Raw genomic sequence first — 14,392 nt, 5'->3', positions numbered from 1 at the left:
CTTTTCTTTCTCTTTCAATTTTGCTTCCAATTTCTGCCTTGTTTTCCGATAACCCCACGAGACATTCGTGGGGGTACTTGTTCTTCTTCCGCCTATCGGAAAGTCGCCGTCCCGATAGCCTCGCAAAAAATATGTTACTTAAAAGCATGATAGTTATTTTCGTAAGTAAATTAAAATATATACTTGAATGGTGACTACTCACTAGAAATTCTTGATCAAGCGCGACTCCTTAAACCCTCCGCCATACCTCGTTTTTAAGTAAGGATATTTCTTTTACCGGATCGGCCTCAACAGCAACTTTCGACCTTTAGGGGTTTTCGAACACGTAAAGCGCAGTCAACTTTGCCTTAAAGTTGGTCCATGTAGTATTTGCAATGCCGATAACTTGCTTCAACTTTGTCTCTGGAATGTCAAAGATCGTCTACAAATACAAAATTGGTAAATAACTTGTACGATCAAAGTTTTTATAGCTACATATTTGTTAAGATGAGTCATTAGCAAGGACTTGATCTTACCAAAACATCTTCCCAAATCTTCACCTTAAGGTCCTCTTCAACATCCTTCCATGTTTTAATAGTGATTGGCACTTTCGCGCGTCCAAGTAGACCAACATAGCTAGTATACTTAGCACCATTCTTTCCAATAGGCTCACCATCGTCATCAAAATCTCTTGTCGACTTTATACCTTGATCACGTAATAATGTCAACTCCTTCATAAGGACTACGCTCTTGGTTTTTCTCTTAGAAACTGAACTAGTAGATGGTAAAGAAGACATGATGACCTGCATCAACATTTATGGTAAAGGGAACAGAGGGGCATAAAATAATTAATAAAAACAAGCTAATATAATAGAGTACTGAGAATACATACGTAATTATTGGGGAAACAATAAAAACAAGTTAAGAATTTAGAGATTAAAATGCTGATGAAATTGTCTTAAGAATAGAACATAAGCAAGACTATTAATATTGATAGTAAAAGAAACTACCTCTTTGTTTTAATCCAAAGAATAATCAAGATTGCAGTTATGAGATAGTCTTTAAAAAAACATAAGTAGGTAAATTACAGATTGTAACAATAACTAGCTAATCGTCAACCCATAACCCTTCTTGATGATCATCTCGTAGATAAAAGTCATCTACGTCTTTAGTACTTGTAGAAGTAGGCAATCCAGAAGAAAAAGGGGGCAATTCGTCATCAACTTCATCCATGATTTCCTTACCCAGAAATTTCTTCTTACCATGAAGAACAACCGACCACTTTCCATGCGCTGGATCTGTAACATAAAATATTTGTCTTGCCTGATTAGCCATAATGAATGGCTCTGATTTGTAGCCTTCACGTGAAAAATCAACCAGCGTGAAGCCCATTTCATCAACTCGAACACCCTTACTATGTTCAACCCACATACAACGAAAAACAGGTATCCTAAACTGAACATAGTCTAGCTCCCAAATTTCTTTAATGACACCAAAATATGGCTGAGCATCATAAGCAGGTCTACTATCTTTAGCACTAGCAACACTCATTGACATAGCCATCAAAGCTATTCCACTATTTTGCATAGTACTTCTATCATCTTGATCCTTAGTGTAAAACGAATACCCATTGATGTCATAACCTTGATAAGTTAACACATGCATCCAAGGTCCATGGGCTAACCACCTTACCTCATCGATTACTTTCTCACGGTCGTTTATCACTCAATATCTACTTCATTTGTGAACCATTTTACGAATGACCGATTATGCTCCATGGTTAACCACCTTTCTCCTTTATCCGGATTTTACGCACTTAGAAGGGTTTGATGCTTCTCTAAATATGGATGCACATCGACCATGTGTTGGAGAATATAAAAGTGTGCCTGAGCAAGGGTTTCGGATTAACAAAGTGACTACATTTCTTCCCAGGGTACCTTGTCCCTCTATTCTTCCTTCATGTCGAGACGTTGGAAGCCCAATAGACTCAACATCGGACATGTAGTCATTGGCAAAGTCCAGCGCCTCTTCCGCCACATACCCTTGAATCATACATCCTTCTGGCCTGTTTTGGTTTCTTACATAGCCGGCTAAGGGTTTCATATATCGCTCAAATGGATACATATTTCTTAAAAAACTGGTCCACAAATCTTAATTTCCCTCACTAAATGTACAATTAGGTGCTGCATTATATCGAAGAAGGAAGGGGGAAAAAACATCTCAAGTTGACACATAGTAGTAATAACATCTCGTTGTAAAGAATTCAATGTATCTGAGTCAACGACTTTGCTAAATATTGCATTGAAAAAATAGCAAAGTCTAATAATAGCTCCCCGAACAGGAGTAGGCAGAACTCCACGAAGCGCTACTGGAAGCAATTGTTGCATTAAAGTGTGACAATCATGTGATTTCAAGCCTACAAGTTTTAACTCTGACAAAGACACAAGATTTTTTATGTTGGATGAATAGCCTTGCGGTACCTTCACCCCATGTAAACATTCACATACACTTCTTTTTTCAGTTCGTGACAAAGTAAAACAAGCTGGGGGTAAATAGGTTCTTGAACCTCTAAGTTGTGGTGCTAATTCTGGTCGTATCTTTTGAGCAACCATATTTGTCTAGCTTTGAGACCATCTTTGGTTTTACCAGTGATGTTGAGGAGTGTGCCAATAATGCTATCACACACATTTTTCTCCACGTGCATGACATCAATACAATGTCTCACGGACAAATGTTTCCAATATGGTAAATCCCAAAATATAGACTTCTTTTTGTATAAGGTCCCATTATTTGTCCTCTTATATGGTTTTCCAAAATTATTTTCAATGTTTTTGACTTTTTCATAAACCTCTTTCCCACTTAAAATTTTTGGAGGGTTTCTAAGTTCTTGTTTCCCATTAAATGGCTTCATTTTTTTTCTATAAGGGTGTGAGCGGTGGAGCATTCTTCGGTTACACAGGTAAACATTCTTTCCACCATGAACTAAACGATCAGAAATCGTATCCTCCTCACAAACTGGGCACGCTTTAGCACCTTTCACAGTATAACCCGATAGGTTGCCATAAGCCGGGAAATCATTAATGGTGCAAAATATCATGGCACGTAGATTAAACGTCTCACGACGATAAGCATCATATACCTCTACCCCTTCATCCCATAATAACTTCAAGTCATCAATCAAAGGTTCTAGGTAAACATCTATATCATTTCCAGGTTGCCTAGGCCCCGAAATCAGTAGTGACATCATTAGATATTTACGCTTCATGCATAACCAAGGAGGCAGATTATAAATTGTTAGCAAAACAGGCCATGTACTCCACTGACTACTTAGATTACCAAACGGATTCATACCATCAGTACATAGCCCAAGCCTTAAATTTCTATCCTCAGATCCAAATTCAGGAAACAAATGATCAATGGTTTTCCACTGTGTTGAATCAGCAGGATGGCGAATTTTGTCATCTGAAATTCTACCATCAGCGTGCCATATTAAGTTCTTCGCATCTTTTAAATTTGAAAACATTCTTTTAAATCTAGGGATAATGGGAAGATACCACAAAACTTTAACAGGGACCCCTATATTTTTTTGGGAATTTTTTTTTGGCAACTTGTAACGTGAAGCACCACACTTTGGACATTTGTCTAAATCTTTATAATCTTTTCGAAACAAAATGCAGTCGTTACGACATGCATGTATCTTAACATAATCAACTCCCATTGGACACAAAATTTTCTTAGCATCATAGGTACGTCTAGGGAGTTCATTGCCATCGGGTAAAATCTTCCCCAACAATTCAAGCAAACTTGTGAAACTTTTATCACTCCATCCATTTTTCGCCTTTAAACTATATAATTTTAAAGTTGCAGATAGGCGTGTGAAACTTGAACCAGGATATACGGGTTTCATTGCATCACCAAATGCCTATCAAACCTCTCAATTTCAGTTGGGTCTTCAGTGGATTGCTTTAAATCATTAATAAGATCGTCTACTCGATCGTAATTTTCATCAAAATCATCTCCCTCAAAGTTGCTATCATCCTCTAAATTACTACACATAGTAGGCAACACATCCTCCCCATGCCAAATCCACCTTGTATAACTTTTGTCAATACCATTACATAAGAGGTGACTTTTCAATTCTACAAAGACATCTACATACTCATTATTTCCACATTTAACACATGGACAAAAAATCTGTTCCACATTTCTCGCATTATTGATAGCATGACTAACAAAATCCTCTACCCCTTTTCTATATATAGGATCCAACCGATCAACCAACATCCATTCGCGATCCATATTCCTAATCTCCATAATTAACAATCCACCTTGGTTATTTTGAGGATTCACTGCAAAAAGTATACGATATTATTGTACAGTTCGGGACGAGTAATTAAAAAATCAGTACCTAAACAGCTACATACTTAACATCTACCCCATAACTAACAATCCACTAAAGACCCAAATACATACTGCAAGTATAATCAGGATCCCAAATTTGTTTCTTATTCTACCTTTCACTCACTCAACCTCCGTCCTGCCTCTACACTCAACGTAGTCTCAGAGATTACTAACTAAACACAACGATTGTAGACATAGTATAGAATAAAAAAAACAACCTAATTCACACTGTTACATTTGTTATTCGTTATTAAGCAAGCAAATCAAAATCTTACAATATTAACCAGGAATGCATGCAGTAAATAGGTATTAGGAAAAACCCCCAATTTGATTATCAAAACAACAATTTATTATGAGCCCATAATTCATTATTCAAACAAAACTGGAAATAGAACAAATAAAATAACACAATACAGTAAAACAATCAAATTAACCCTAAATTAAAAACATTAAGAAGAAAAATACCTAATCTGAGATGATGGTAAGACGATGATCTTGCCGCCGACAATACGCCTTTGATGATGGTTCTTTGATGAAGACGATGAAGAATAATGACGGAGTGAATGAATGAATGAATATATGAATGAATGAATGCAGAACGAAGGTGGAGTGATTAATTAGGTTAGGTTTTTATTATTAAGGAAACAAAATGACGAATAAGTAGGAGGTGCATGGGGGGGTTAATTATATTAGATTAGGGGAATTTGTGGAGTCAGTTTTTTTGCGCGCAAAATGGAGATTGGGTTAACATCAGACTTATGTAAGCCCGATGTAATTGTCCACTAAATAGACATGAGTTCTATTAGAAACGACATGTCCATTAATGTCAGAAATAATGGGCATGGGTTTAAAAACACACCCGATGTACATAGGTTTATATGAACATCGGTTTTTTGAAAAAATATGATGTGCATAATTATTACATCAGATTTTTAAAAAATCAGATGTCCACCCACTGATGTCCTTGACAGGTTTTGTAGTAGTGATAGTTTGAGGTTTTTCGCAATTTTTGTAAGCTATTTTTTCACTAAAAGTTCAAAACCCGACTATAATAGCCTAAATGACTCCATATGAGATATGGATAGGGAGAGTTCCTAACTTGTCTTTTTATACATTTGGGACCATAAATGTTTATGTTCAGAACCAATTTATGTATTTGTGAGGGTTATCCAAAATTGAACCACTTGGTTTTTACTCCTCCAAAACGAAAACAAAGAGTTTGTGGCTCGTAATGCTGTCTTTCTAGAAAAATTTTCATTTTCTGGAAGACAGAGTGGGAGAAATTTTGAACTTACGGAAGTCCAAGACCCACAAACTGAGTACAATGCAAGAAGATGTTGTTTATTGAGGCTTAATGGTGAGTACAATGCAAGAAGACGTTCTTTATTGTGGCTCAGTGGTTATAAGGAGATAATTTTACGGTAATATTGCGTTACTTTTCAAAAGTGACGAATCTTAAACCATCATCAAAGGCTTTTCTATAGTATGAACTCTATGTGATGGCATGTCACCATGCAATTCGAATTGATCTCCTTACACACGATGCGATAAAGAAAGAAACACGAGATGTTTTCGAGACTTGATTTAAGGTGAATACCTTGGTTGGTTACCTTGATCTTATCATAAAGGTTACATAAGATGTTTAAAATTTGGGCTTGTTATAGAGAGTTTGTGACAACCCAAATGCTTTTATCAATTCGTATGGTCTTAGCAATATAGCCTCTCATGAGGATGAGTTTAGGCAAAAGGATAACGAAACTTTCTCCTTGAATGTATCTTATGAAGGGAGAAGTTTTGTTGATGTTGTCAATGCTAAGAAGCCTAGCATGCTTGGAAGATCCCTTTTGTGATCTATATACGTCAAAGAGTTGGAACCTTGGGTTCAATCATGTAGTCTATCAAAACGGTATTACTCGAGTGTCGAGATAACATGATGATACATGAAGTTTAGTGGGAGCTAAAGTGAGTTTCTTAGTCTAAAATATGTGCTTGACATATTATTGACTAGAAATGTAGCTAAGGTGATATTTCTTAGTCTAAAATATGTGTTTGACATATTAGTGACTAGAAATATTCTCGGGTAAATACTTGAGAGTAGCATGGCGCATATTAAATATCCGGATCTAATGAGATAGATCTCTATGGATACTAGCATCTTATTCAAGAGACTTATGTGATAAGATTCTTGACTCGTTCAAGTTGTTGAACAAATTAATATGATCTTTTTGCTTCTGCTGCAGGATCTATTAAATATGCTAAAAGCTGCTCTCGTCGGGACTTATCATATTGAGAATATGAGAAGTCATTACCAATCATTTCCTAGTGAGTGTCACTAGATAATTATCAAGAGCAACCTTGAGTACTTGAGAAGCACTGAGGATTTACTCTTGTAGTTTGGAGGAATTTGTGAATTTCGTGTACAAGGATTACACGGAAACATTCCTATGCTTATAAGATGTTGTGGGCCTCGTTAAGGAATGGTTAGCATATAAGAATGCTATGTGCATAAAGAATAATATTTATAAGAAGTTATACATATATGTATAAGAAGTTATACATGTATAAAGCAAACATGTATGAGGAGTCATACATAAAAGATGTCATATGAAAGATGTGTATGTATAAGTTGTTGGATTCATTAATCTCATTAATTTACATATTCATATATGAAATAATTTATTTAGTCATAAAATAAATGCTAGATCTTATGCATGCAAACTAAAACAAGATAAGAGAAGAAATCGTCTTTCTTACTATGGGATATCGGATTAAAGGGCACCAACAAATTCACCTATTTGTTAGTTCTTGAGCTTCCTTATTATGGATGAACAAAGGTCCAAATTAGAACCTCTCCCAAAAGTGAATACCCAAGGAAACCTCTTAATAACTAATATTATTTTGTACTAGAAATAATACAAGTCTTACTTAAAATTTGACACAAAATAAATTTTGTTCTCTCTTGTATTTTTCGGCCAAGAGAGGAAAGATTTATGAGGATTTGTATTTCTCTAAGTTTTCACAAGGTGTAGAGAGAGTTAATAATTTCTTACACTAGAAATTATATGATGAGAAGTGAATGAATAATTAGAGAATAACCTCTGGCTTCTTTTTGGTGGAAAAACCGGTTGGAGGGAGTAATTAGGGCCAATACATGAGCTTGTGTTCTTCTCAAGATAAACTAGGCATGCAAGGCTAAGAGTATAGGTAATCATTGTGCTTTCTTATTTAAAATAAACAACACAATTAGACTCCAATACTCCCTCCATTTCGGCACACATATAAAATGGGAGGTCTATTTTATTTTTGTCATTTGTCAATTGTAACATATGTGACATGTTACTTGACATGTGAAATTGTAATGTATTTTTAACATATTAAAAATCAACATACTTCATAAAATATGTCATATACAAAATTGACTAGTAATTCGTAATTACTTGTACCAAAATGGTTTATCAAATTATAAATTATAACGTCTTGTATTTATAATAAATTATTCACTCAATTTCAATTTCAATTGTTTCGTAAACAATAATTTTATCTAAGTAATAAAACAATTCGATTCTTAGACCGTATTCAATTTAATCGAATTATAATAAGATACGTTAATCTTACTCACAAATCATCCGTCAATTTTAAGTAATTTAATTAACTCGTATCGACATACGATTAATAAAATAATCAATTAAGAGTATTTCCCTATAGGTATGACCTAAGGGGATCAACTGATCACCACCGTCGCACGACAGTAATGTCAAACTCTAGACAACCAATCATTACCGATATGTGTGGACCAGTTGACTGTAATATATTACATCTCACATGTATTCTTAAAATGAGATTTTAAACATGTGATCATTATGATCAACAGTTATGATCGCATTATTATCGGAGGACACATATTCCAACAGTCTCCCACTTGTCCTCGACAAGTGGGCGTCACCAATTCTTTTGTCCTATTACTATCTCCCACTCAATGCAAGGTGTCTTTCAGGTCGTACTTGCAAGTGATCATATCGAGAGTGGTTTCCTCGATCTGGAGAATAACTGATTGACCGGAATTATCTACCATAGATACCTTCCGAGCGTGGCCACGCATTTCCAATTCATTACTCCTCGAGTGACCCTGAGATATTGTTATAACCCTGACAAGGGGTGGACAATTCCTATCGCACTCATTCTCTTCGACTAGCCACAGCCATCATAACCCAAAATATGCCCATTTGACCCCATTTACAAAGGTCGTAGTAACATAAATCAAAGTTAATCTGAAACTGTGCCACCTTGGGCGAACAGTCTTTAGTCAAAAGAATCAACTCATTAGAATATTATAGTAGCTCTCGCCACGACCAGGCTATATAAATTTGCCAGAACTCTATAAGCGGTCATTAGCCCGACAAAGTGTTCCTAACAGTCTGCCTATGTGATCGACTAGTCATCTCACATGACTCCATGGCACTTGAACTTGCCATCAATCGCATCACACTCTAGTCACTTTGAGACGTCACCTCATGTAAGTGACTATGGGCGAATACAATGCTAATCCGTGTTCATTTTAACGGGGTTCAATTGTCTCTACAACCCGTTTGGATGTAACAAAGTATAAGGTGAGTTAATAATAACTCAAACGACAAATGTGGACATCACATTCGGGTAGTCAATACAATATTACCACCTTGTGATGTATATTGTAAGTGTGTAAACACTAGTCGTTTGCAACATGAGTTTAACACACCATGTGTCCATGTGTTCAAATCTTGAATTGCATTTTCCTCTATTTTCATGTTTGTCTCACATAGCATGAATCTCACCAAGTACGTATCTAGTTTCCCAAACTAGGTTTAGGTTCTTTATTTTGAGAGAACTTTCTTGTTGTTTATCTCATAACAAACGAATTATAGTGGACGACATAACTTGCACTAGTCAAGTGTTCTTCCAACTCATAATGTACCAGGTATATGTTTTGTAGGATCTTGCAACAATTGTCAAGATGATTAGCCTAGCACTTCTCATAAGTCCAAGCAAATTTTAAAAATACTAGTTTTGAGCAACTTCTTACTATAACCAAATATCTTTTCAAACTTCTTATTTCTCCTTTTAGATTAAATAGCTTAGGATTTTCATAAATAACTTCAATATGTGCAACTTCTTGTCACATAACAGAGTTTTCTATCAAACACTAGAATAGCTCATTAGTTCTCCTCGAGAATTCATGACGATTCTTCTATGGCTTACCAATGACTTATCATGCTCTTAAGCATATGATTCAATATAGGACATGTGCATGATTATTCTAATGGCGGAAACATTAGTGATCTTTAATCATGTGATCAACCATTCTTAGGTTCAATGAATGACCATGACTGCTTATGGTAATTCCATTTTCATCGATATGAACAACCTACATTTCATGTTGATTTGATGTGCATATTTCAATGCCTATCCAACATCCCATGATGTGATTGGATTCGTCTTAGTCCATTTTCATCCAGAATTGAAAACTCAAATACTTCCTTGTGAAAGATAATACTAGCTTGTCATTCTCAATGAGTAATGAGTTATAAATTTTACAAGATGATTGCTCCCACTAAATTTCATGTCTTCACATGATAATTTCAAACTCCCACTCAATTCCACATGTTTCATTATTGACTACTCAATCGAAACATTTCAAGAATTGAAATACATTTTGCTTTGCCAAGTTATTAAGATAAAACCATATATGTTCCCAACATATCTTTTCAAAATACCTATTTTGAAAAGGTCTCAATCTTAACCTTATGGAAAGAGATTTTAATATCTAACTCATTTATTTTTATAATGATGCGTAGCAATGTCATTATTTAAAAGTGAAATCACATTTAATATACGTCCTTCTCAAAATACCCTTTTCGGAAGGAGGTTTAACCATTTTATTTTCATAATGAGGTTAAGTAATGACACTAGCGTGGTTAACAATTAACTTAGCTCTTGTAGATATCGGCATATCTTTCTTTGCAACTTTTAATCATAAATCTCATTTATATTCAAGGATGCAACTTTGTTTCATTTAGGCTCTTAAATAAATATCAATATTGAAACTCTATTTATATCTAGGTCATAAACTAGCAAAATCTCTTGTTGAGACTTTTCTTTAGTCATTTTCTTTCAAAAACTTTCTTTTGGTCTCCTCGTGTAGTTATCTTAAGAACATATTCTTTTGATTACTTCACTTGGTCTCTTTTGTCATGTAGATCTAATCTATTCGAGACCATAGATCTCATCTATTTATGTATACTATCTATTTTGGTATACAAATCATTCTTTCTTTCGTAGATCTCATTTACTCAAGCATACAAATTATTCTTTGTGTCTTCATTTTTCTCCCACTCTTTCTTTAGAATAAATACACTAGATATTCAAAGATAGCTTATGAGACACAAATAATGATTTTGAAGTAGAAGGAGGACTATCTCATAGATTGACTAATAGATTTTAGATTTGATGAGTGTACTTGGTAATTGACATTCCTTTAGGAGAGTTTTTCAACTCAACATCACTTTATAATTGATCATACACAAGCCTCAAGCTTGTGGACATATAATGAATCCCATCATTATAATTGTCTATTGGATCACTTTAAGTAGATGATCATATGTTTCTATGTGCAAGCATATAAAGACGAATTTTTAGAACAAACAAATACGATAAAAGGGGTGACTTGGGTTGCAAGCCAAGTCACCATAATCCAAAATACAACCATTGTTTAAAAGGATCAACCATTCCCATGTCGAACACGGAAATCAAAATAGTTCTAAAATTCATAACATTAAAATAAAGACAATAATAAAAGCCAAGCTTCATTGGTAGCTACTCCTAGTGTAAAACCCGCGAATTTCCCATTTTGACATTTAAAATTTATTAAACCATTTGAATTACTTTATTAAATATTTTTGAATTATTCAATTTAACTAATTTTATGTCAAACACGATTTCTATAAACGTATTGTATAAAAGCTCATTTTTATAAAAATACGTATTATTAAATTATATTCTTGAGACATAATTTATATAAGAATAAATGTATACGTATTTTGGTCGGATAATAATAGTGACAATAATAATGACCGTAATAATAATAATTCTCGTCTCAATTTTCGTCTAGCTATAGACCGTCAAATTTCACTTTGTACCTGCTTTAATCCGGACCAACCAGAAATCGACAACATGCTCACCTACCCTCTTACACTTTACCTTTATATATTATTACATATTATTGTATATTATTATAATTACTACTATTATATAATATTCTTATTATTATTAAATATTATGGTGGTTGTTGTCCATTTGCCCCACACCTGCGTACTCCCTCCTTTCCTCGCCTCCTTTTTCTTCTTCCCTGCACAAAAACAAAACAACAACAGCAGCGAACAACAGAGCACCGTACAACCCATTTTCGCAAGCTTCAAACCCATATTTCTCCTCCGTCTCTCAACCAAAATGCATAATTTTCACACCATTCTCTTCCTCTTTCCTTCCTTATTCTTTCAAGGTAAGAAATTACTGTTTTTGTGGTGATTTCAGTTTGACCCGTCTCATGAAAGTTCTGATTTTTAGCTCTTTTATCTCGTTTTCTTTCCTCTAGCTTAAGAAACTGAAGACCCGGTGAGAGGCTTATACTTTTTAGACGTTTTCTCGGAGTTTTAAAAGGCAAAAAGGTAACGGTGATAGGTTACTCGACAAACATGTCGAAAGTTCCGTCTTACTTGTCGTTCTCTGGTTCTTGGTTAATAAAGTTTAATTCTTTACTCCTTTTATCGTTTGTATAGTGTATTTGTCTCGAATGGGTGTCTGAAATGGTGGTATCGTCCCTTGTTCCTCTGACCGTGGTATTAATGGCCGCGGGACTGGTGTCGTACGATGGTGGTAGTCGAAATAGGGGCTGTGGGTGACCTGTTACGGTCTCTGTTGGGTCGGGTTTTATGGTTCTGCAGGTTTGTCCCTCCATGACCATGCTTGGCACATTTTGGGTCGTTGTTTTGTGACCCCGTTTTGTCTGTCGTGGGTGGCTTACATATTATGCATCAACGACGGATTTGGGTCATATTAATGATAACAATTCCGTCTAAATTTCCGTTTCCAAATGGTTGGCTGTGACGGGTTTATGAGATCCCACAACGGGACTGTTTTGAGTCGTGTTGGTGACGGTCTTGTTTATATTCGGTAATCTCGTGTTGAATGGTTTCCTATAGACTGTGTCGGGTACCGTTTCGGTGGCTGTTCACAGGTGGTTTGGGCAGGCCGCGGAGTAGTGGTCAGGTTTGATTTTGTTGGCGAGCTGATGGCTGGCCGTGGGTGGGTGCTTGGGTCACGGTTGGCTGTCTGTTGGGGTGTAGTTTACATGCCTGTCATGTATAATTGTTTATGGGTGTATTATAAGTTACAACACCCCTTTATTTCCTTGTCTTTCTTCTTTTTTTCCTTGCTGATGGTTACTTAGTTGTCTTATTTGTTGGGTTGGACACTCACGAATTATTGGGCTTTGCTTGTTCCAATTATTGGGCTTAATATGCTTAACTTCTTGGATCTCCTATGACTTGTTAGCTGGAATTTCCTCGATTTAATGGTTGGACTTTATTTGATTCATTTATTGGTTTATTCGAATAGTTTAACTTCCGTCTCATATTTTATATAACGTAATTAGTTAATATCGTTCGTTTACTTATTTGTTCTTTTGGGCTTGTCACATGATTTATTTATTGGGCTCATGAATGGGTCACTTGGACTTGGCCACATTTTATCCCGTATATTTCATATAACGTAAATTATTCATTATCATTTATTATATTTTATTTAACCGGCATGTTAAATTAGAGAATGGAATATCTATTAATATAAGACAAGTATGAGTTATTATTACAGTTATTTGTGAAGAGTCATATTCTTGATAATGCCTTGTGTTGTTCTGTTGTGAGAGTCTCGGTCCTATCGGATACTAAGGGTGGGCTATAAGCCCTCTAGTTGCGATATGATCGTTGGGATTAATGTTCCCATCCGTACTTATGGTGAGATGTAAGCCATGAGTATGAATGTGACATTTATGATCCCGTGTCATATGATGTTTGCATTATCATTCAGTGTGACATTTTACATTGTGTGACAACTTGACATTCCTTATTTACCCTTTCGGACCTTTGGTTACGGATATGTGTGCCATGTTTCCGGATTGGGTTATCCTTCCGCCTCTTCGGACCTGTGGTTACGGACTGTGTGCCATGTTTCCGATTTAGGGTTACTCGACCTTTGGTTACGGACTGTGTGCCATGTTTCGAGTCTTGGATGCGGATAGGTCGCCGCATGTCGAATCGAGTGACGTCCATCCCGAGAGTCTGGATCCAGGTTTAGACTAGGACCGTATTATGATCGTCGTCCTACCAGGAGGAGTGGAGTCTAGGATATAGTCTTGTCTGTGGTATCTCGGACATGCTTTAAAGGTAGCCTCTGAGCCGGATACTCCGTCTACACTTTGTGTCGGTTTTACACTTGTGGAGTCGTGTCAATATGAGTTGGTTGACTTGGTTGTTCTATGCCCTTGATTGCATGTTTATTGTAATATATCATGCCTATTCCATTAAGAAAGTATCATGCCTATCTCATCATGACTATCAATTATATCCTCTTGTTCTTTATTGTTCATATATGATGCATGATTAATATGTTTAATTAAGTGGTTGTTTACTTGCATTTCGACATATTGTGGCTGGGAGAACCTTGAGTTACTCCCCACTGGCTGCGGCGTTCATGTTTACATGAATGACAGGTGGTGAAGATGCTTACGTGGGGAAGACGTGTGGTCTAGCGAGAACTAAACCCTTGGACCTTAGTTTCTAGTTTAGAAACCCCTTATCTGTTTATTCGTGAGATATCTTTTCCCCGCTTTCTAGACTTGGGTTGTAATAACCTAAATTTGTCTATTATTGTTTTTGTTTCATTTCGTTTTTGGCACCCGCGTGTTAACCTTTAACTAGTA

At 35.7% G+C, this 14,392-nt stretch overlaps 1 protein-coding gene across 1 annotated transcript; it reads right to left on the bottom strand.

Annotated features, from left to right (window-relative positions):
* Positions 1-2,560: 2,560 nt before the first annotated feature.
* On the bottom strand, positions 2,561-4,293 carry LOC141608493 (uncharacterized). The gene is made up of 2 exons (XM_074427839.1): positions 3,911-4,293; positions 2,561-3,824 (listed from the first exon to the last, which is right to left on the bottom strand). Exons 1-2 carry the CDS (start codon positions 4,291-4,293, stop codon positions 2,561-2,563), a joined length of 1,647 nt encoding a protein of 548 aa, XP_074283940.1.
* Positions 4,294-14,392: the final 10,099 nt, after the last annotated feature.

This window comes from Silene latifolia, chromosome 10, assembly GCF_048544455.1.
Source record: "Silene latifolia isolate original U9 population chromosome 10, ASM4854445v1, whole genome shotgun sequence".
NCBI lineage: Eukaryota > Viridiplantae > Streptophyta > Magnoliopsida > Caryophyllales > Caryophyllaceae > Silene > Silene latifolia.
This window is presented reverse-complemented; position numbering and strand designations above follow the sequence as displayed.

Excerpts from the sequence above, each read along its gene's own strand:
- LOC141608493 (XM_074427839.1), bottom strand. The coding sequence starts at position 4,293 with ATGGAGATTAGGAATATGGATCGCGAATGGATGTTGGTTGATCGGTTG. Across the intron at positions 3,825-3,910 it reads GACCCAACTGAAATTGAGAG|TTTAAAGGCGAAAAATGGAT; the intron begins GTTTGATAGGCA and ends AAAATTATATAG.